At 54.5% G+C, this 23,907-nt stretch overlaps 2 protein-coding genes across 3 annotated transcripts in view; one reads left to right on the forward strand and one right to left on the reverse strand.

The window, feature by feature from the left end:
* Positions 1–24: 24 nt before the first annotated feature.
* Positions 25–15,070, reverse strand: LOC122374870 (CCR4-NOT transcription complex subunit 7-like). Of its 2 annotated transcripts, none has more exons than XM_043353909.1 (9): positions 15,003–15,070; positions 12,129–12,172; positions 11,551–11,744; positions 6,145–6,338; positions 5,586–5,747; positions 4,189–4,348; positions 2,873–2,968; positions 2,487–2,658; positions 25–1,945 (listed from the first exon to the last, which is right to left on the reverse strand). In XM_043353909.1, exons 2-8 carry the CDS (start codon positions 12,148–12,150, stop codon positions 2,527–2,529), a joined length of 960 nt encoding a protein of 319 aa, XP_043209844.1. In that variant the 5' UTR covers positions 12,151–12,172; positions 15,003–15,070; the 3' UTR covers positions 25–1,945; positions 2,487–2,526. The 2 variants fall into 2 exon arrangements, with proteins under 2 accessions (XP_043209844.1, XP_043209843.1); XM_043353908.1 differs by having other exon boundaries at positions 14,999–15,056.
* A 1,136-nt stretch (positions 15,071–16,206) lies between these two features.
* LOC122374872 (bromodomain-containing protein 4-like) overlaps positions 16,207–23,907 on the forward strand; it is a 9,824-nt gene continuing 2,123 nt past the window's right edge. The window contains exons 1-6 of the mRNA XM_043353911.1: positions 16,207–16,338; positions 17,967–18,771; positions 18,994–19,716; positions 19,977–20,239; positions 20,494–21,491; positions 22,270–23,907. The exon at positions 22,270–23,907 is cut by the window's right edge and continues 186 nt beyond it. Of these exons, the coding sequence (XP_043209846.1) occupies positions 17,984–18,771; positions 18,994–19,716; positions 19,977–20,239; positions 20,494–21,491; positions 22,270–23,907 (4,410 nt within the window). The 5' untranslated portion in view covers positions 16,207–16,338; positions 17,967–17,983. The remainder of the gene's footprint in view (positions 16,339–17,966; positions 18,772–18,993; positions 19,717–19,976; positions 20,240–20,493; positions 21,492–22,269) is intronic.

The raw sequence follows: 23,907 nt of genomic DNA on the forward strand, positions 1-23,907 counted from the left end.
TTAACAGAAATTACAAGACGCGGCTGTAATGTTTCGTAATATATTTGTCAAGTTACATCATAAACACAGTGCGAGGCGTAAGCATACAATACGTCCTCGCTTCTGGTGCAAGCAGAGCAGATTAACTTCATATCGTTGAACTCGACTACAAGCAGACATAGCGGGAACTAGGTTCAGAGCGCGTCCAGTCTTCCCAGGCAGTGTCCAGCCACCTGCCATCTACACATACCACAGCCATACGTTTCCATGACCCGTCAGGCCAGTTTCTCAAAAGGCAGCTCGATGTTGCACAATGGATTATGCCAGCGCTCTTGAGAACCTCACATTCAGAAAGCTGCGTGGCTAAACCGTCTATTTAATGCCAGCATTATAGTTAGCAAGTGTATGCTACGAAACAATGACAAAAGTTCATAAATAAGGCTCAATACAACAAGGAACAAACCTACAGGACAATATTATATATCTGCAATTGTACAACAAAGTCAAGTTATTATTATTGCGCACCACATGTGCTCGAAGTGGGCTAAGTCAACGGAAAGCTCAACAAATACCCAACAGTGACATGCTTTGTTTTCCGGAGGCCTGGAGAACGGTAAGCGCATATTATTAGCTATGCACATTGATGATCAATTGTTTGGAGTTTTGGACCGTGCCCCTTGATGACAAACCAACACGAGAAGGACTAAGTCTTTTATGCGAATACAATGACATGTGCCGCAAAACATTTTGATCGTTCTTGGGGAAAATGTAGGGGACGGAGGGAGGGATGATCCCCAACAAAAAAGTGAAAAGAGAGGCGACCTTTTTGATACTACCAAGACTAGATGGTTTTCAGCACTGAAGCAGACTGAGTCCGCTACCAACGATGTGGGCATCACTAAGTGTAGCAGAGATGTTAGCAGCAAAACAACACTCCTCGGTAACTGTGCGAGAAGTGCCAGCCACAGCGGTAGCGCTTAGCCAGCGAGTTGACACCAATCAATCTCGGCTGGTGCGAACAGGCAGTAATGTCGATGTGGCCACACAAACAACAAAACATACAACTTAGTCAGTGGATAAAATTACCAGGGCGTACCCCACTTCAGTGTGAGAGGAGAGCGGTCTAGCCTCCACCGCGCAAACTTCGGATGATTGTCACCTTTGATGGTTTCAAAAGACTTCCACTTCCATAGGGAAAAGGAGCGACGCCTGACAGAGAATCGTACAGAATACCGTCCTTAATGTACCCACCACATGGTAGGTAAGTGTATGATACATCTAGCATGTGTGCACCACTGTAAGGCCGTATTAAGGACCATAAATAATGAATTACAACGCTAACTACAGCAACTTGTTACAGAAAAATAGAATAAAACGTAATAAGAATAGGACAAACACCAGGTGAACAAACTCGCAGTGAGACCCTGTTATCGACTAGACTGGCAGCAAGGGAGCGTCTAGGAGACTGTATACGCGGCCCCTGGATCTGCAGCAGCGGTATCAACTGGGAAACTGCGCTGCCGCTCACACAAAGAATAAACTCAGCGGCACGGACAAACTGAGGACCAGCCAACCACGACAACACCAGTCACCGAAAGGTCAGCTGTCGTCAATTCAGCCGCACGACTGTGAGACGTTCACATACCGTTACCCGCCCGATCCCTTACTAGCTCATCGGTCTGGCAGTTTGGATAAAAGCTCCTCTACCGGACGCACCACAGCCTTTTCTGTCTCTCCTCCCATTTGCCTGCCCTTTTCATTCACGACACGAGTTGCGGCAGCCTGGCACGGGAGTACGGAGTACTCGGTTGACTCACCAGACGTCGCCACTGTAGGTGATTCGCAGATTCGCAACCACCTACCGGCGCGGCTGCAGAGCGTCTTGAAGTAGCTTCCGTGCTCCCGCCGCCGCCCCGTTCCCTTTTTCTTCCGGCCGGTGTCACAGCGTAAGCAGCCCGCAATACTCCTGGGAAAATGGGATAGTCAAATGATCAACTAATATAACGCTGATACCGCTGAACGAGAACCGTAAATGTTAGGAATTATGTCTTCAGGCAAGCTGCTGATGGCGATACTGATGTCCCTTTGCTGCGTTCATCTAGCACACCTGTGAACCGCTACGGGCTCTTGGAAATACATATTGTTGTATATAAATACATATAAACTAGCTATTGCATAGCTAGTTTATTTTTAGAACGGGCTAAAAGCCAACTACCATAACCCAGGGAACAAACAGGCTGTCACGCCAATGTAAGCATTCTCCGCCGTTCATTTTCCTCCGATTAACCCATTCATTTCTCTCTCCACCAGTGTGGGTTACCCGTTACCCGTCCCCTCACGCCGCTACAGGAGCTAATAGCCATTTGCCCATCATCCTGTCACGGTTGCAATCTTCTCATTCGTCCCACGGGTACCAACCCACCAACGCTACGGCTACTACCTGCTCGCCCGTCCCCACTATTACGGGTGCCTCCGCCCGCCGGCCGATGACGGCAGTATCTGCTCACCTCCCGCCGATGACGGCAGTATCTGCCCACGGCCGGCCGCCTAGCTGGAGCTGCTGGTGGCGGGCTCGCCGGCCGGCTCCTGCTGACCGCCGCCGTTCACCTGGTACGGCGTACCCAGGCCGTACAGGTGGCCGCCGTACTTGGCGTCGTCAATGTTGTCCTCAAAGAACATCTGACGGCACACGGAGGGGGGAGAGGCCAGTCAGCGCCCTGCAGCGGCGATTGGCGATTGAACGAGAGCGAGGTGCGCTGGGAGCGAAATGTAGCTGTAATTCAGTGTGAGAGCCAAACATAAACTGACTTATGGAGCTACCTATGTAACACATATACTAGGCGGCAAAGGATAAGCTATTTCCCGTTCAAAACTAGTAGTGTGTGCGACTGACCTCCCTCATTTTGAAGAAGGCGGCGCCGGTGAGCAGACTGTCACTGCCGGCCTGGTGCTGAGGGCCGACCCGCTCCAGCTCCAACTGCTCCGCCAGCTGCGGCAGGAAAAACGCTGTCAGACTCACAAAGCAGGGGCGAGAGGGGTCGCTGTCATGCTCCTACACAGTCGGTGTGCCGCGTATATACACACGACAGGCTGGGTGTCGCCCATACCGCCGCCACAGTCCCACACAGCACTGTACGTACACTCAGTGCACTACGTACACGTCCGGCGACTAGCGAGAAGGAAATCTTAACCCTCGCATGTGTGCGGCGTTTTCCAGCTTCTAATGTGTAGGGGGGGGGGGGGGGGGGTCGGTTGGACCCCCCCCCTTGCCGTTTGGCCCCTGATCGAGCTAGAGCTTCGCGGAAAAAACGAGCGTGTTGCCCGTGACGAGAGGAAGCCGATGATACCCAATTTTAAGGTCCTAGGTCATTGGTTGACCTTCCAGGTCAGGTCAATGACCCAAAGTCGGGAAAATCGGGACCTATTAGAAAGTCGTAAAGTGTGGCTGCTAAGGGGTTTTTCGGGGTGCTGATCACGAATATCGTGTTAGTTTTGATCACAGATGATGTCTTAAAGCATTTAGACCAGGTCGGGTCAGGTCAGGTCAGGTCAATCAGTAGGCGTCGTGACGGGTATTCGTAGTACGTGTCAACCGCCTCTGACAGCTTCGTAACATGTTACGAAGGCACCAAAACTACTTCGTAAGTGTTCAAATGGTTGCTAAATTCGAATTCAGCTCCAAAAACTAGCCTGGAAACATGTAAAACACGAAAAAGTGAACCGAGGTCACCCGAGGTCACCAAAGGTCAATGACCTGACCTGACCTTCAGGTGACCTTGACATCCACCCTAATGCATGGGAGCAACATCAAATCACATGTTTGAACGTTTGAAACCACGAAAAGCTTGCAAACGCGCGGCTAATGCGAGCCGACGTACGCCGAATCGCGATTCCGGCCAAACATGGTCTCGGAAAAGAGGTCACAGGTCAAAGGTCATTTGGGTCAGGGTCATGAAATTTTCAGGGTAGGTGTCAAATTGATCAATGCGAGGGTATTGAAAGTTTCGTCGCGATCGGCCGCTTTTTACACGAGTTTACGCGAAAAACCATGGGGGGGGGGTCCATCCGACCCCCCTACACATGCGAGGGTTAAGAATGTTCATTACGTCCACACAGCCGTGCCGAGCCAGCTCATAGTTTCAACACTCACCAAGAGGCCTATAGGTCACAGTCCATCATATAGCATTTACTGACGGAGAAGTAACCCACCTCCTGTAGACCGCCTTTGAGGTTTTTGCACGACTTCATCAGATACTTGACGTCATACATTGTGGGAAAGTACATCCGGAGCAGCTCAAAGAATTCCGACTCTTCTTTGGGCAGGTTCTGGTTGGTCAGTATCTTCAGAAGGTAGCCGAAGTCGTAACCGCTGAAATACACAGTCGTTCCCAGTTATTGTCAAGAGCGAATTCTACTATCACGCATAGTGGAGAAAAACATTTATCATATATCCCGCATTTTTGCCAATCACGAGCCTATAGAAATGCGCACAACACCGGCAACGCTCTGAAATAAGATTTCATCTGATCAAAAGAAATATCCCTTTCTCACACCAGTGCATCCACGTCCACCTGTGGAAACAGATCTCCACATCACTATCTATCAATTTTGGCGTTCGCATCGTTTCGGGACTGTCACGGCGAGACCACGTGACACCGGCGCTTAGAGAGCTGGGATGGCCCACAGTCGATGAGATGGTGCATGAGCGGGACATCGCTGCCATATGTCGCCTTCTTAACCCTGCATGTGGGGCTGAGGCACTGACTGGGCAGCTGATCCACCGAAGCGATGTCTCGGGCCGCCAAACTCGAGCGGTGGCCAACGGCCTGCTACAGCTACCGAGAGTGAGGACCGAGTTTGCGCGGCGCAGCTTTACGTATCGCGCGATTTCCACATGGAACAATAGGTGATTTATGGTCGTGTGTTGTGTAGTGTATATACTTTTATTTGTGTTTTTAGTGTTATAGCATTTTGTTTTTATCTCCTTTTATGCATGTTTACAATGGTGTGTTCAAGGTCGTTTACCGGTTGTCATGTATTTTACCTTTTATCTTGTGTGATTGACGTGCATGCCACAAAATCCATGCCAGTGGAGGCATCTAATAAACTATCTATCACCTCAATGGACGAAGCTCCCCTCCAGTCTCCCTAGGTGGTTCGTCATTTTTTAGAATGGAGATGCTATTGCTGAGCATATTTATTAGTATGTATATACTATATAAGAAATATTTTTAAATGTAGCCTGATGCTCATCATATATTAGTTAAGTTTTAAGCGAAATAGACAAAGAGAATAATAGTTCGACCACGGGTCATCATCAGATTCGAATAGGAAAATCCAATGAATGATTTTCAATGAATGAATGAATGATTTCGAATGATTTTCCTATTCGAATCTGATGATGACCCGTGGTCGAAATATTATTCTCTTTGTCTATTTCGCTTAAAACTTAACTAATATATGATGGGCATCAGGCTACATTAAAAAATATTTCTTATATACATGTCTCCCTAGGTGAGCAGATCTCCAACTCATCTCAGTGTACGAACTACGAAGCTCCCCTCCAGTATCCCTAGGTGAACCGAGTTCCCCAGACCCCAGCTCACCTGTGGAACGAGATCCACTTGACGTCGTCCATGAGTACCACGCCCGAGGTGGTGATGAGCTCGGCAAACTCAAACGGCTCGATGCCCTCGTCGTCGTGCACCGGGAATTGGATGCCCGACTTTTGCAGCAGCTCTATGCTCTCCTGTGCGTACATGTCCTCGCTGGGAACGGCAGCGCCGAACGGGTCAGCGGCGGCGAATGGCGGGAGGGGCTGAGGTCATGGATGATTAAAGTGACTAAAGAGGTTTCAACGTCAGCATATCGTTAGGTAGTAGGTACCTTGAGTTTCTATACTCGGATACAATTAAAAACTATCATTTGCTCTAAGAAAAACAAAACTAGAATAAAAAAGTATTTGAAGCTCTTATCGCTTCCAAACACACATCACGACATCCGATATTTATTCCTAAACTCCATTCATTCATCGATTCATATACCTCATTCATTTATAGATTTATAATTGACTGGGGAAAATCGGTCAAGTTCATCTGATTTGCCTTTTCACGTTTAGTAATAATCTTGTCAGTTCGTCTACCACAGTGGATGTCGGTGACGTACACGAGGTTGAATTTGAAGTTGAACTGCCAGGTGGTGATCGGCTGCGGCATGCGGCCCTGCTCGTCGAAGAAGGTGACGCCCAGCTGGATCATCTTCAGGTGGTCGACGTTACAGCGCCGCAGCTGGTACTCGTAGTCCTGCGCACTGCGGAACTCGCCTATCGGCCGCGCCACCACACCGGGGAACTCCGTGTCCTGGCGGGGAGTGGAGGAACTCATACTGTCAACGGAGCCCCCTTCACGTGGGGACAGCGTCTCCCCGAGGCCTCGGGGAGCAAAGTGCTCCATCATCACGTACCCGCCGACACGTACCAACCGACTACGAGAGGGACACCACCTACACCACAAGAGGGACACCAACACCATCCATCGGGTTTTTGACGGCGGGGCGCAGTAACCCGGCATGCTGCGCCCTGCTACTACTCCGCGCCGGAGACGTCGAAAGAAACCCAGGACCGCCCCCGGAACGAGATAATGGGAGGCGCCGACGCCCAGGCCGTCGAAGAGGTAGGACAGAGGACGCTGTACCGGAGGCGTTACAAGTCATGCAGTTCAACTGCAACGGACTCAACGCCAGGCTAACCGAGCTGAAGAGAGCCGTAGCCAAAGTCAGGCCCCACATCATCCTACTGCAAGAGACGCTGCTAACGCCGACGCAGCCCCCGCCTCGTATCCAGGGCTACAACGTGGCGGCAAGGCAAGATCACGACCAGCCACCGCCACCAAACCCCTCAAGTTCTGGCCGGCCAGCTTCTCCAGAGTCCCCAGCTCCTCCAACGCTGTCTCCGATAGGGCCACCTAGTCGCGCGAGCCCGCCATGGAGCGACCCGCCTACACTGACGCCGATCGCAACCTCGGCCCCGGACCTGTCCACGGCCACACCGGAGCCTCCGCTCCTCTCACCGACTCCGACGGCCTCACCTCGACGGACCCGCCGCGGGAGAGCCACGGCAACGCCGGTGACCCCGACCCGGGGCCCAACGACACCGGAGCCACCAACCCTCACACCGCAGAGGTCGCCGAGCCGACCCGGGGGTCACCCAGCGGCGCCCGAAGAGGAGGGACCACCCCTGACACCTCACATCACACCGCAGGACACGTCCAGCCGGCGCAGACACCTGCTGGCGACGCGTGACGAGGAGGATCCACCTCAGCTGACTCCGCACCGACCCCAAGCAGCGCCGCCCCCCGGCACGCCGCCGCGGGGCCGCACTCGCGCCGGGGGACGCCGCCAAGCTGCGCCGGCCGCACCGGCGACATCAGCCGGACGGGCCGCACCGGCGCCGGCGACAGCTCCGACCGGCAGGGGAAGTGGAGGGGCCAGCCAGGGAGGCATCATCACCCTCATCAGAGATGACGTGCCCTACACAGCGAGACCGTCTCCATACCAACCGACACAACCCGATCTCAACACGTACTGTACGGCAACCACCATCCATGTCCGAGGTACGCCTGACACCACCATCGTCAACCTATACATACCACCGGCAAGAAGGACGCCAGGACAAGGCACACAACAGCAGACCTTTCAGCCAGACTGTCTCCAGACCAACGGACCTACCATCATCGGAGGAGATGTGAACGCGCACAACAACAGCTGGGACATCCACCAACCAGAAGACGCTGAAGGTCATGCGATCGAGGCGTGGGCGACAGAACGCGGGCTGACCATAGCCAACAGCGGGCAGCACACCCGTGTTAACCCAAGCACAGGTGGTCGGTCGACCCCGGACCTCACCCTCGTCTCTGGCGACCTGGCTGGCGGAGCCGAATGGGAGACTGGACCTGGTCTGGGCTCTGACCACCTCCCGATCTACCTGACGCTGCCAACCATCAATCAACGACCCAAGAGGAAGGGACCGGGCCGTTTCCGGCAACAGAAAGCAGATTGGGAGGCGTTCCGCCGGCATCTGGATACCGAGATCAGCAAGTGGCCAAGCCATGACGCCCCCCTCCACCAAGAGGAAAGCCGACTCACTAGGGCCATCATCACAGCCGCGAAGCGCAGCATCCCGTTCGGGAACGGGGGAGGAGGCAAGCCACCGTTCTGGAACGAGTCGTGCCAAGAAGCGGTCGACCTACGCGAAGGAGCACAGTCCAGAGCCTCCACCCCGGACCACACGGCAGACGACATCATCGCCGCACGCGAAGCTCGACAGAACGCCACCAACACCATCAACAGAGAAAAAACAGCCTACGTCAACAGACAGCTGGAGGAGATGGGAGCTGACACCGACCTCTGGAGAACCATCAAGATCCTCGACGGCCGCGTCCCACCAGCAAAACCGGCCGTCCCCATACAACGACCACCGACAGCCGGCCAGACAGCACCGACCAAGGCGGCGGTGACAGACAGAGAGAAGGCCGACCTCTTCTGCCAGACCTACGCTGCCGTTTCGAGACTGCCCAAACGGAAGCAGGAAGACCATGCCATCAAACTCAGCTCACGCCGCGCCGGGAAGACCTGCGAGTGCGGCGACACCAAGGAAGGGTTCTGCTCCCCCTTCTCCCGCCGCGAGCTACAACACGCCCTCTCCAAGCTGAAGCCCGGAAAGAGCCCCGGCCCGGACATGGTGTCCAACGACATGCTCCGACAACTGAGCCCTACCGGCGAGACGGAGCTGCTCCGGGTCCTAAACCGTAGCTGGACCGAAGGCACGGTCCCCGCCAGCTGGCGCGCCGCAGAGATAGTCGCCATCCCCAAGAAGGGCAAGTCGCCGGCCCTCCCAAGCAGCTACCGGCCAATCAGCCTCCTCAACACCATCAGCAAGCTCGCCGAGAGACTGGTGCAGAACCGGCTCCAACACTGGCTGGAGCGACACAAGAAGCTGAACCCGAACCAGGCCGGCTTCCGCAAGGGACACAGCACGATCGACCAGCTCTTCCGAGTCACCCAATCGATCTTCGACGCCTTCGAACAACCGAAGCACCATCGCGCCATCCTAGTCTTGCTAGACTTCGCCAAGGCCTACGATCGTGTATGGCGGGACGGCCTGTTCCACAAGATGGAGAAGATGGGCATCCCTGGCTGCGCCACGCGGTGGGTGAAGGCCCTGCTCACGGACAGGCGTGCTCGTGTCAGGTGGGGAAACGCCCGCTCATCACAGCGCGTCTTCCAAGAGGGCCTCCCGCAGGGCAGCGTGATGGCGCCGCTACTGTGGCTGATCTATTGCAATGACCTCGATGAAGACATCAACTCCAACACCACCCGCTCTCTCTACGCGGACGATACCGCCCTCCTGGCTACTGGACCTTCGCTGCAGGCGTGCGCCGACCAGCTGCAACCGGATCTGGACCAAGTCGCCCGCTGGCTGGACAAGTGGAAGGTCGAGGCCAGCCCAAGCAAGTGCGTCTTCACCACCTTCTCGCTACACGCCAAGAAGGTCAACGGAAAGGTCGTCCCGACACTGACCTTCAAAGGCGACCAGCTCGCGCACGAGAAGAACCCGACCTTCCTGGGGCTGACCCTGGACAGCCAGCTCACTTTCACCAACCACATCGAGGAAGTGAAGAAGAGGATGGCACAGCGCCGACGCTGTCTGACAGCTCTGGCGGGCAGGTCATACGGCTGTGACCAAGCCACGCTGCGCGCGGCCTACATCGCGTACATCCGCAGCGTGGCCGACTACGGAGCTGCCCTCTACTCCACCCACGCTGCACCCTCCGTGCGGGCCCGGATCGAGGCAGAGCAGCACAAGTGCGCCAGAGTGATCACTGGCTGCATCCGCCTCACAAACTCGGAGACCCTCATCACCGAGGCCGGCCTGCCACCACTCGCAGTGAGAGGCTGGGAAATAGCAGCAATGGAGCAGGAGCGACTCGCCAGACTGCCGCCAGGAGACCCCGCCAGAGCCCTCACCGAGCGACACGTCCGCCCACGCCTCAAGCACAGGGCTCATGAGGCCTGGCAGCGAGCGCGCACTGAGGCCAGAAGACGCGGCGAACCGCCGCCGGACCCCCCGAGCGAGGACACGGCGCTGCCCTTCAAACCGTGCTTCCGGCGGGTCAGTCAGTGGATGGCCAAGGAGGCGGGTCTAGCGGACCTCCCACGGGAACCGCTGGCCCTGGTCCCGGAACAGCCGCCGTGGACCAACCCAGCAGACGCGGTCACCTTCCGCCTCTCCCTCCCGCGCGCCACCAGAAGAGACGACCCACCCGCCGTGAGGAAAGCTGCCGCCCTCGAGGCCATAGCCATGGTCAACCCGGACTGCACCATCTGGTCCGACGGCTCCGCCAAGTCCGGCACCAGGGACGGAGGCGGCGGTGCGCTGATCCAGCTGCACCGGGAGAACCGCGAAGTGGAGACATTGGTACCGGCGGGCTCGGTCTGCAGCAGCATGCGGGCCGAACTCGCAGCGATGTTGGCGGCGTTCACCTGCCTGCTGGCACAACCGGGGGAGACCAGGAGCCGCATCAAGACATGCCTGCTGTGCACCGACTCCCTCTCCGGCCTTCAGCTACTCCAGCGCGGACCGGAGGCCCAGCAGCTGGTCCTCGCCGAGCGCGTCTGGGCCGCGATGGGCTCACTGGGGGAACAGAACACGGCCATCATCCTCCAGTGGGTCCCAGGCCATGCCGACATCGCCGGCAACGAGGCGGCAGACAGGCTGGCTAACCGTGCGGCGGCCGAGTGTGCCCAATCGGAGACGCCCATCGATCTGGCCAGCGCCCGAACCGCCATACGGCAGCGCGCCAGGGAAATGCAGGCCACGCGTGCACACCGGCACCCGCACCCCCAGCCCACACCTGGACTCCAAGACCTCCCGCGCTGGGGGCAAGTGACCGTGTCGCAGCTGCGGACCGGCCACTGCCCCCTGGCACGAGCGACGCTCCACCGCCCGGAGCTCACCCCAGACCCTCTCTGCCGGGAGTGCGGTGCCGAGGACACCGTTCGCCACCTCCTCACCGAGTGCCCAGCATTCGCCACCACGAGACGCCGGCTCTGGGGGGACCCCTGCCATCCCTCGACGAGGTCCTCTCCGGGCCGGCCGGCAAGATAGTTGAATACATTCGGCGGGTGGGGCGGTCCGAGCCGCCGCTCGACCAGCCCCCGTCCGACGCGCCTGCGGGCGCGTCCACGTGACGTGCGACGAAGAAGAAGAAGAAGGAACTCATACTCGGGCGGGACCCGCGACACGGAGCGGCCACTCCACTGACCCAATAACGTCTGATTAATGTTCATGGTGAAGGCAGCGTATTTATTTAAGCTGTTCAAAATGTCGTCATTAGCCACTCAAAATTTAAACGTCCCGAAATTCCCGATTCTACAGGCTTCTGATTTGATTGCAAGGTGATCAACTTGCCCAACTTGCCTTGCATAGCTCAAAAGGGTTTCACGATCGAACTACCCTTTTCAAGTCCCGCCCACTATCAATTACCGCACGCTCCTCCACTCTATTGGACTCACCATGGCGACATACTTGTACGTCTGCGCCACCTTCCTGATGTTGTCAAACTCGCGGTCCAGGTTGTAGGCCCACACCTCGCGGATGCCGCACTCCTCGTTACTGGGCGTCGGCTGGACGGGCGTGTGGGAGCCGGCCGGCCACGAGGAGCCCGCCTGCGTGCCGCCCGTCGGCCAGCCGCCCGTCGACTCGGACGCTGGAGGTATACACAGGCGGTGACTGGTGGGGCAGGACAGCAGCGAGAGACCAGATGGTGTGGATCACCGACCCGACTAAAACGTGACAGCATCGGTAGTGGCCGGAACGCGGGCACAGTTTTTGTTCAGCAAACTTGCGGTGTTATTTTCAACATCATAGTCACAAACTACCTGCCAGCCCAGCAAATATCAGCCTACCTACTGATTCAATTACTGGAGGCAAAAAAAAAAAAACCTTTGAAAATGTCTCAGTAGTCAGTACCTCATCAAGGCGTTAGTTATTTTGTATTCATTAAAACAGCAGCATGAATTATCACAGGTAAAGCAAGCATTTTTTCATCCATGCTTTTCCATTCAAACAGTATAGTGCAATCATTCCTCACCATTTCCATTTTGCATGGTCATCTCAATCTAATCCAGAAGTAACCTGAAAAACAGAAATGTCAAGAATTCATAGTGATATTGTAAATGCACATTGCAAATGTAAATGTAAAGATATGTTTATATCTTTGAATGTCAAACCACAGTCAAAATGTATGCTTGTATGATAGCTTTGAGCTTCCACAAAAACAAATAATATGAACATCACCATGTATACCCTCACATAACTAGACCTAATCCAACATATCTCAACATCCAGTTTATATTCTTGTTATGTATTATTACTGCCAAGGTTAGTTCTAGCATTAAAGAACTGGCATGTCTTGTGTTTCCAGGTTCCTCTTCTCCCTCCCTACACCTGTCCTGTAAGGCTGGTAAGTGGAGGAACCCCACAAGGTGAGCAAGGTGAGTAAACTTTGGCATTTCTACTAGAGTTCAGAGTAGTTCTCAGGAATGCCTCAGGAATGTTCTGACATCACATAGTAAGCTTCTTGTTTGCCTCTGATATCACAGTTTAATTTCTTTAGCGCTGAAGAAGTTGGTTATCACCCTGAAGTGTCCCTGACTGAAAGATACATTGTCCTAGGAAGTGTGGATCTTGTTTGAAGTGGGCTAGTGGGGATTTCCAGCCTGACTGATGTGGGCTGGTGCAGCTTTGTTATCCAGACTGGTGGTTGGTGTGGCTTGTATATTCAGTCACAATGCATTGCATGCTGAGGTAATTGTAATGGTAACATGTTACATGTTGATGTAAAACACTGTGGAAAACACAAGTCAGTAGGCGGAACTATGGTCAAGCGTACCCATTTTCGGGAACGCATTTTCGTTCCCATGTTTGGGAACGATAAACCCAAATATGGGAACGCCATGTAGGCATTATTTAAAACAAGAAAAAGAACCGTTAAATGACGTCCAAAAAATATAAAACGATCGTGAACCACCTGATATTTGTCTCAATATTGTTGGGAAAGAGTTTGATATTGTAAGGCCCATCGTAGTTTCAAATCGTTCCCCTATTTCTAAAGCAGTCCATCATCCGGGCCGCGAGCCCAAATTTGGGAACGCTCTCGTACACTGGCGCTGCAAGCGTTCCTTATTATGGGAACGGCGTACCCAAAATTGGGAACGATTTCACCGACGCCTTTCAGGGGCTCTTTTCATTAACAAGCATCACGTCCAACGCCGCAAATTATTGTTAACGCAACAATCATCAGATGACCTTTCCGGCAAGACCGTCGCATGTTTCGCCCGGTCTTCTGCGCTTTTATTCCCGTCGATCTCGCAGCGGGCACGCCCCCCTCTGCAGGATTACGTAATTCACAACGCTCAGCGATGTTCAACAAGGTCTTCCATACCTATATCCACCGTCCGCGCCGAGGGTGGAGACATGTCAAGCACCTGTCTGTTTATCACCGATAGTTGACGTGCACAAGGAAGTATCCAAAAATGGGAACGCTGAATATGTTACACCCTCAAAACACCTAGTCCCAATGAAAATCTAGTTTTTTCCTTTCTTGATGAGTGTAAGTGGCAAAAGGCCTGGTAGGATGGGTACGAGGAATGATCGAAATCAGCATAAAAATTATAAATAAGCCACACAGAGCGACCTATATAAGAGAAATTCCCCCAAAACGATCACGCTTAGGAACACGGAAGACAAAAACCACGCTCATGACGCTCCTTATAAAACAACTCTAAACAGCTAGCATCCAAATAAAATATGTCTATCTGGGATGATATAATACAGCTGAATAATTTTAAACCACTGAAACTGAGTTTACAACAGTAGTTCGGTAAAATCACTGACGTTCCATGCGGTCGTGCGCCCCGACACCAAATGTCACCAATATTACCCCCGGACTGTCCGCGTGTTCGCTTGCATATGTCAGCATCTGGTGTCGCTAGTATGAAACTTCATAACCAGGCGAAAATTATTATACTTGACCTCAAAATGTAAAAAACGCTTCATTTTCCTAAAAATTGCAAGTTAAATGTAGTATAACCCATGTTTTCACCATTCCGTCATTTCAAAAAATCATTAAAAATATCATTCGACGGTCAATTTCCTTGTGCAACGGTCAGATTAAAGATAATTTTATAGAGACTTAGTAGATACTTAAATTAGCGTGCACTTTTTTGAGACGTGATGCACTATTGAGTTTTAGTGGGCGAACGGCCGAAAAATTACCTTCCGTTCCCATAAATGGGAACGCCCGTTCCCATATTTGGGAACTCCGTTCCCAAAAATGGGAACGTTCCTATATTTGGGTACTCATGACCATAGTTCCGCCTACTGAAGTGTGAAACAGGCTAACAACAAAGTATTAATGAACAGGATAGCATGTTATCATGGTTCATTAAGCTAAGACAAATCAAATAGGTAGATACCTACCTACTTAAGATTGGCATCAAATCAAGATTCAAGACATTATATCTTTTTCACAGACAAAGCTGACTAGATCTGTTTTGGATACCACCTGGTTTGATAGCTCCATAAATGTTGAGGGCTATTTTATCAGTCAGGAAGCTGCATGCAAGAGCCTATTCAAATACAATGAATTTTGCTTCCATCATTGATCAAACATCAATCATCATTTGTATGCAGATAGATGCATGCCGAGGTACCTACGATTCTCACGGTGGGAGGTCTATTTCGGCATTAACGTGATGCAAGGACGCTGGGCGAACTGCTTTTTTATCTATTTCATTTGATATGGGGGTGAGCTAACGCTACAGGATACTGTTGAGCTTCGGAGCATAATGACAAAAGCGGAAACAACTTCAACCCAGAAGACTTGGTTGTAACAACAACAGATAATTTCCCCGACAAACGATGCACAAAAATAAGATGAAAACAGTGACATTTGGGTACCTACCACGCTATATTTCCTTTGTCACGCCTCGTCTATACCCCGTCCCACCACAAAGACCACCAAGGCCCTATATACCAGGTAGGGTCGTCCGGCGATTCTACCTTTTCGTGACGTCAGCTCGTGACGTCATTTGGAGTCAAGTCTCGAAGCCCCGTTCAATCCCCATGTAAATGAGCGATTTTCGAAGCACTGTAGAATGAAGTCTGCACAAGATATATCAAACCTAAGTATCTTATCTGAAAGAGCAGACAATTTTCTGCAAGTTATCTAAAATGTGTTTTTCGCTAAATCTTTTGCTTTTTTCACAAAAGCGTAAAATGTCCCCCCATGTCTCCGCAGCCTCCCTGCCGCCGGCCGCCGCGCGGACGCGGTAGTGTAGTGGTTAGCGTGCCCGCGCAGTATTCCAAAGGTCCCGAGTTCGAATCTATGCGGTGCGGAGCTTTAATTGCAATTTCAAGCTGAATATACGCACATCCATAATAAATTATTATTCGTATAGCTAAACTGTCACCAAGCTATCCATATAAATTGACTTCACCCAAAATATCGGCAAGATTCTATTAAAATATAAATTCAAATATGGCGGCTTGGACTGCCGCGTGCGTTAGGCTCCGCCCATAGCTCCGACCACATGCGTGACGTCATTCGTGTTAGTGGACACACGCGGAGATAGGGGACGACATGGGCCTGAAGACCACGAGGAACACAGAGAAACATGTGAATTGTGAATTGCAAAAACGTGTTGTTTTTATTTTATTTGCGCCACTTTTGTAATCATCGCGCCATCATGAAAAAGAAAACCGCTACCAATTTTTTATAGCTTCGTTTTATCATTTTTGGTCGTTATTTAATCACTGACTACAAAACTTGAAATCTTAATTTTTAGTTGACTTAAAATCCATTTTTTATAAGCGATTCTAAGCCGGAATCAAATTCAAAGGAAAACGTTGATATTGATATTTTTTTCATCCCACTCATTTTTTATTATTTCCTCTGAAATACGCAAATGATTGCACCTACAAAGTAAATTTTTAATCTCATTTACGAAAAGCAAACTAGTTTCTTATCAGTTTCAGTCCTTCTCAAATGAAATGCACCCGATTTTGATAAGAATCTTGCTTGCTCAGTAAAATGTCCCGGATGAGGCTCCGACAGATGGTGCTGGGATCGCAATCAGATGGTGAACTGCGCGCGTTGGCGTGTGATGTTGGGCGCTGGGCGGGAGAGATAGGGGGTTCGCTGAATGTTTTTATCGTCAATTTTACCATCCCTCACAGTTTCTTTCGTTTTAAGTGTGAGAAGAAGCATTATTTCATAGGGTCGGAGGATGCTGTAGAAGGTATGTCTTTTTGGTTGCATAAATTATTGATTTCCCTTCGCTCTTGATGTGAATTGACAGACCTGTCCTGATGGTTTATTATGACAGATACAACGTGTAGCAAGCTACGAAATACGAAACAACGTATTATTTTTTGAACGATTCTGACAATTAATTTGTGTATTTTGTATGAACTTTTTCATTAACTTATTCAGGGGCAATGGGTATCTCAATCCTTGACTGCAATCCGATTATGTATCACAACCCACTGTCGCCACTCCCCAAGACAGCATTCCAATCTTAATTAATGGGGTAGCAATGGGGTAGCATGCATTATAAGCTTGTTTGGCTTTAAACTAGCTGACCTGATTTTCTATATGGTCCCCAACTTAGCATCTTGTAGAAGAAATGTGCCACTTTCACTTGATTTGAGGTTACGATGTATGATAGGTTAGGTTAGTACCTATTGTATGTGGATTGTGGATCTATTGATAGGTAGATCAGTAGGTACCTAATGTCTCTTTAACAGCTTTACCAGTGCAGAATAATTTTTGGTATGGTTATGCATTATTTTTTTATCAGTTTGGGCAACTTGGTTATCAGATAATAGTTGTTGATAAAATTGATTGATTCAAGAGAACAAATTTACTAGAAAGCTGCATATTTCATTAATTTGCTTACCATATCTCTTGAGTAAGTTTCAATTGTGCTTTGGAACCAGATCAGGAATGTTATTTTAAACTTCAACAAACTTTGTGGTAACAGATATTAGACCATGCCAACATAGATATCAGTCATTTTATGCATCTGGAACTGAATGAAGTGTTTAGGTAACTCAGAATAAATTGTTTCCCTGGTATAGCTGGAAAGTATTAGTACTCCAAATACATGTTGAACAACATTAACTGTTTATTGTTATGCACAAAGTTGTGTCTTCTATTGTTATGCACAAAGTTATGTCTTTCCTATGAGGAAAAGAACTTGAAATTTCCACATCTCATCTTTTTGTGGAATTGATGGCTATGTTGATATCTTGCTGGCTTCATATTTGGTATCTCAATTCTTATTCAGTAAATACAAATTTCCCTTACTTAGATTTATGATGTAGATAAAAAGGGTTAAATGTCCGTGGCTAATGTGTTTGTGCTTGTTAAAGATAATGTGTACATTGTTATGGGGGACTTGATATTTCTGCATTGCAACTTTATATACAGTTTGTTGGTTATCAGTTCAGGACATGTGGTGTTATGTCATATGAATGTTTGGTCTATTAGGCTGAACTGTTTCTGGCTCTAGGCTGCTAGCTGAAGTGAATGAATGCACAGCACCTCTGTCATGTCAAACATGACAGAATTAATAATAGGTAATTGCATTTATTGCAGCTTTATTGCAATGTGACCTTAGGCATGAGCAACTATGAGTGATGCTGAATTATTTTTTATCTGAATTGTTTTGCAGCATATCTCACCACACTTAACTTGATATGAAATTGATTATTTGTACAGTGTTAATTGTTATGATAGCAATTCAGTAGAACTTTGTTTGCTAAGTAAATGATGAAATTGGGAAAGGATCATGGATTGGTGGGACCAGAGCTGCAATAGTTCACTGTTTGTCGGTAATGCCCAGCGGACTCTACTGTGTTTCAGTGCGCTGACTGGCAGCCATGGGTCCCCGCCGGCGCCCGCTGCGGCCTCCGGTGAAGCGCGAGAGCACCGTCTCCCAGTCGGCGGCGGCGGCGGCCGAGAAGGCGGCGGACAGCTCCGCGCCGGCGGCCGACGCGCGCCGGACGCGGCGCCACTCGGGCCGCGGAGAGTCGCCGGCGCCGCCCTCCTCGCCGGCCGGCCGGGGCCGCGGCCGGACCGACGGCCACACGACTCCGTCCCCGGGCTCGGCCAGGAGGGAGGAGCCGGCCGGCGGCGCCGCGGCCCGCTCTCCGCCCGCGGCGGCCGGCAGGGCCCGGGGACGGCCGCCGAGGAAGGCGTCGCCCTCGCCTTCCACCTCGCCTCCTGCCGCCGGCAAACCGCGCGGCCGGCCAGGCAGGAAGCCGTCTCAGTCGCCATCAGTCTCCCCCGCAGCGTCCACGGGCAAACCGCGCGGCCGGCCGGCCAGGAAGCCCTCGCAGTCGCCCTCCGTCTCCCCTGCCGCGCCAGCCGCCAAATCGCGGGGTCGGCCGCCCAAGAAGGCGGCACGCCAGAGCCCGGCGTCTTCGGCGGCCGCCGCGGAGACCGCTGACGCCGATGATGCCGCGATGGAGGAATCTCCCGCCGCCGCCGAGCCCGCGGCGTCCGGCGCCAAGAAGTCGAGGAGTTCGGAGCGCTCGGACCCGGCGGCCACCGGCTCCCGGAATGCCGGCAAGCGAGGCCGGGAGGAGCCGGAGCAGAGGGAGGAGCCGGCTCCCAAACGGCCGCGGCGCGCCAAGGGCCGCACCGCCGCAGACGCCGACGAGGAGGAGTGAGTGGGGCGACTCTTAAAATGGGTGGTTGATAATTAGCTAATTTGTTTTCCCTTTGATCCTGTCGTATCATGTTAATCTTGGACTCTCAGTTTTTGTTTCGGTTCAAGCATGAATACATTACTTTAGTCATGGTGTCGGTAAGTTTGCCGTCATTCGTTTTTTTGTGGTGACTGATTGTGAACGTCTCCAGTGGCCTGACCGTCTTTCCCTGCCCACAGGTTCATTCGTCAGGCGATAGCACTGATAGCGGCCCAAGAGAAGAAGGAGCAGGGTGGCACCGGTCGGCGGGGGCGGCCGCGCGGGTCGCGGGGCGGCGCGGCCGACTCCCCGACTCCCGACCGCTCGCCCTCGCCCGCCGCCGCTGCTGAGCCGCCGCCCAGCTCCGCTAAAAAGGCTGCGAGGAAGGCCTCGCCGGCGGCACCTGCTCCAGCCGCCACTGCTAAGGCTACAAAGGCGTCCAAAAAGACGCCCGTCCCCTCCAAGGCAGCGCTCAAGTACTCAGACGCTTCATCCTCAAAGTCGTCACAAAAGTCTCCCTCATCTGCTAAATCATTAGACAAACCCTCATCTTCCACAAAATCATCTGAAAAGACGCCATCATCATCAAAATCATCACAAAAGACTCCGGTCACCAAAGCGTCCCGGAAGGCGTCCCCGGCGGTTGCCGGCGGCCGCTCGTCCCCGGTGGGCAGCGTCTCGTCTCCGCGGCGCTCGGCCTCGCCGGCTGCGGGTGGCGGCAGCGCGCCGCGGCGGCCCGGTCGGCCCAGGAAGTCGGCCCACCTCTCTGACGAGGACGAGTACACGCCGTCGGGAGGCCGGAAGAAGGCGGCCGCCGGGACCCCGCGGCCGGCCGGCCGGCGCGCCAGCGCCGCTGACGACGAACCCGACCGGAAGGCACCGCCGCTCAACGGATCGGCCAACAAGATACGCAGCTCGGCAATGTGAGCTAGATTTTTTTTTTGTCTCATTTGGGTAGGGTTTAATGAATAAGGAACCGTGGGTATTCTTAAAACAGTGGCTTTATTGGCTCACTTGGATAGCAAGGAATGTGTGCTATGATTAAATGTACACATGCCACATCACATTAGTGAAATCCTAGTCCTGTCCTCTAGTTAACCTGGATGATGATGTCTGAGCTCGAGCCCCATTCATGACACCCTGCCGGCTGCCTGCTAACCCTCCGCGCTCCATTTCGTCGCAGAGTGTTACAGACAGACGAGGAGCTGCGCGTGGGCATGTACAAGGTGCTGGAGGCGGTCAAAGCGCACGAGGAGGCCTGGCCGTTCCAGGACCCGGTCGAGGAGGAGTACGCGCCCAATTACTACGCCGTCATCCGGCGGCCGATGGACCTCATGAAGCTGGAGAGCAGGCTGGATGCCGGTGTGTACCAGACCAGGCAGCAGTTCGAGTCCGACTTCAAACTGATCGTCGACAATTGTAAACTCTACAACGGCCTGGAGAACGGTGAGACCGAGGATGGCGGAGGGCGGGACGGGCTTCCGTGGGAGATCAATGAAAAGGTTCTGACACTCTCCACCTTGGGGATATGTTAAACGTCGAAATTATGAATGTCGAATTATAATACGTCGAAATTAAGCTCATCTCTATTTCAATTCAGCAATACCCATGTCAAGATTTATAACTTTGAACCGTTTTCTGTTTGTTAATTGTCTAATTCTCTGCCTACCATTGACGCCGCTGGTTTGCCCTCATTCCAGAGTACACGGAGATGGTGATGAACATCGAGGCGGCGTTCCACAAGGCGTGCCACAAGTTCCTCGACACGGGCGACGACGACGAGGAGGAGATTCTGATCGACGTGTCGCAGGTGACGCCCGGCTCGGCGCGCCGGCCCGCCGCCCGCGCCGCCGCCGGCTCGGCCGGGTCCGCCGGGCGGCGGCGCGGCCGGGGCGCCAAGGCCGCCGCGACCGGCAGGGGCCGCAAAAAGTCCGCCGCGGCCGCCGAGATCGACTACAGTGACGACGAGCTGCTTGCCTCGCCCAGGTCGAAGCCGCCCTCCAAGGAAGACACGGAGAAGATGTTCGATAACCTGCTGAAGACGCCGCCGTCGCCGGTCAAGTCCCCTCCGCCGGCGGGGGCGCGGTCCGCCGCGCGGGCCCCCGAGACCGTGATCGGACCGGTGAAGGCGATCCCGAGCGGTCGCGGCCGGCGGCGGCAGCTGGCCAGGAAGCCGCCCCGGCAGCTGCCGCCGCCGCCGCCGCGGCGGCCCGCCAGCCAGGCCTCCGAGGGGGACGCGTACACGTTCAGAGAGGAGTCGGAGGAGGAGCCGACGGTGCGTCGGCCGCCGCGGCGCCCGCTGAGGGCCTCGCCGCCGCCGCGCACACCGCCGCCCGCCGCCCCCGCCCCCGCTCCCGCCCCGGCCGTGTCAGCGTCTTCTGACGAGAGCGACGGCGGCTCCCCGAAAAAGGCCATCGCCCAGGGCCGGATATTCGCGGCCAAGATGCGGCGCCGGCGGCTGGCGGCGGCCGAGAGGGAGGAGCGCAACTCCTCCCGTGAGGCCGCCGACAGAGAGTCGGAGAAAACCGCCGAGGAGTCCGGCTCCGGCGCCGAGCGGCCCGACCGAGAGCTCAGGAGGAAGGGCGAAAAGAGGTCGCGGACGGACAGCAGGGAGAAGAAGAGCAGCAAGAAGAAAAAACGGAAACGGCGAGAGCGGGAGAGGCGGGAGAGTGAGCGGCGTGCGGCCGACTCTGCCAAGGTGAGCCGCGGCGGGGGAGGAGACTGAATCTGTCAGAATGAAGCGATTCTGGCCGCTCTAGATTGAATGTTATTTGAATTACGACTTATGTTTTTTTATCTATTTCACTTTAAGTTACCATCCTGGGATTGAATGCTACGGTACGGACGATCTTTTTTTTTTGGCATGCCGATTACTTGTCTTCTAAGCAATGCTGCCTCAATTCAGGCGTCATAATTACTTTCCGAAATACTGTTTTCTTATGTTGCACGAACACGTCTCAGTCTTCTTTGTCGCTTTATCTACTGAGTGCCAAAAAGTCAATTTATTCTGCAGCAGTGTTGTACGCAAACGCCTATGCATATTGCCCTTTGCGTTGCTGTTGTGTCATAGCTCAGTATTATGTATTGCCGTTTGCTCAGCATCGTCAGTTCGGTGCTTAATCTCTTATAACAGCAATAGCGCCTCGTGATAGTGTCGGTCCAGTCGGTTCTCGCGGGTTTAAGCGGTAAGTTTTGCCTTTTCATTTCCGACTATACCTCAAAAACTAATAAATAGATATACGATGAAGCCATTTTTAGAGGATAATGGCTGGCATGTGTACGAATAAATCGATTGCATCTTCAACCCTTAAAAGCTTAAGACGAAGAAGATATAGCCAGAAATTTACTAAATTTCATAGGGGCAAAACCTACCGCTAAAACCCGCCAGACCTGTACAAACGCTGGTTCAGTGTCAACTCCCCTGTCGTTCTGCTGTTGACCTGGACTCGTCTGACGACTGCCCTCCGTGCTTACAGGACTCGCCGGCGTCGGGCGCGGCCGAGGGTCCGGCGGCGGCCCGCTCTCGCTCGCCGTCCCCCCTGCCCGGCTCCGGGTCGGACAGTGACGACAGTGCCATCTGGCGGCAGCCGCCGGCCGTCGATCCGGCGCTCAGCCGACCGTCGCCGGCGCCGGCGCCCCGACCGACCGTCGACTCGCGCGGCCCGCGCGCCAAGCCGCTCTTCAGCAGCCGCTGCATCTCCAAGGAGGAGAGTGCCAAGTTGGGCCAGCTGATCTCGCGGGTGCGGGACAGTCGCGGCAGCGGCACCACGCTGCTGGCCGGCCGGCCCGGCCTCACCATGGGCAAGGTGCTGGGCAGCCGCGGCGAGTACCAGGAACCGGAGCGAACCGGCGAGGAGCTCTGGGAGGAGATGGTCGGCAAACGGCTCAAGGCCGAACCCGTGCTGCCCGAGCGGCGCGACGACGAGCCGCCGAAGCTGATCGTCGAGCCAGAGGTGGGCAGCGAGCTGCCCGTGCTCAAAAAGTCGGCCACGCCCAACCTGAGCGCCTGGTTCCATGCGTTCCGCTCTCAGGCGGCGCCGGAGCCGCCGGCAGCGCCCTCTGTGGCGCGCGTGAAGCGGCCGCCGCCGCCGGAGCAGAAGAAACGCGCCGAGTCGGAGCCACGCAAGGTGGCGCCCACGCCGCCGGCCACTCCCGCCTCCGCCGCGGCTCCGGTCCCCACCTCCTCCCCCGCCCCCGCTCCTCCTGCGGCGTCTGCCCCTGCCCCTGCTCCGGCCGTGACGCGGGCCCCAGCGGACGCTCCGCAGCCCCCTCCGGCGCCGGCGGTCACTCAGCCGACCTCCCAGGCGTCCCAGCCGTCGCCAGCAGCAGCGCCGAACGCCGCTCAATCCCCTGCCAAACCTCCGGCCGCGCCGGCAGCCAAGCCCGCCTCCCCGGCGCGGCCGCGCTGGCGTCGCGCCGCCTCGCCGCCGCCGGCACCGCCACAGCCGGACGCCGACCCTTACGAGTACGACGACGACGAACTGGAGAAGGTGCGGCTGCAGGTGAAGGCGCGCGAGAGCCAGCGGCTAGAGCCGGCCGCCGGCGGCCGCTCGCCCTTCTACGTCACCAGCTCGGAGAGCGAGAAGTCGCCGCTGACGCCGGCCGGCGGCATCGTGTCGCCGGCAGAGGCGGCGCAGCGCTCGCCGGCCTTCTCGCCGCAGCACGCGCCCGCCGTGGACACGGCTCGGCTGGTGGGCGCCGCCAAGCCCGGCTTCTATCAGGACGTGGCCGCCAAGACGGCCAGTCCGGACAAGTCTCCGCGCGCGCGGCCCGGCTCCGTCGCCAGCGTGTCCTCGCCGGCAGAGGCGCGCGGCAGCCCGGCGCGCGGTCCGGCCAGTCCCCAGGTGTCCGGCCTGGCGGCCCGGCAGTCGGAGCCGCTGTCCTCCCCGGCGGCCCGGCCCGGCGCCAGTCCCGGCGGCGGCTCGCTGCGGTCACCGCCCGGCACCTCGGTAAGTCAGACTGCACCGTCCGGGATGCGGGCCGGGCAGGCGGCCCCGCAGACCTCAGTGTCCAGTCCGGCGCCGGCGGTGTCCCGGCCGGGAGCGACCTCGGCCAGCCCGGCCTCCGCCACCGACCTGTCCAGTCCCAGCGGGTCCGTGGAGCGGCCGGCACCC

This window comes from Amphibalanus amphitrite, unplaced genomic scaffold (genome assembly GCF_019059575.1).
Source record: "Amphibalanus amphitrite isolate SeventyFive unplaced genomic scaffold, NRLGWU_Aamphi_draft 001729F_arrow, whole genome shotgun sequence".
Lineage (NCBI taxonomy): Eukaryota > Metazoa > Arthropoda > Thecostraca > Balanomorpha > Balanidae > Amphibalanus > Amphibalanus amphitrite.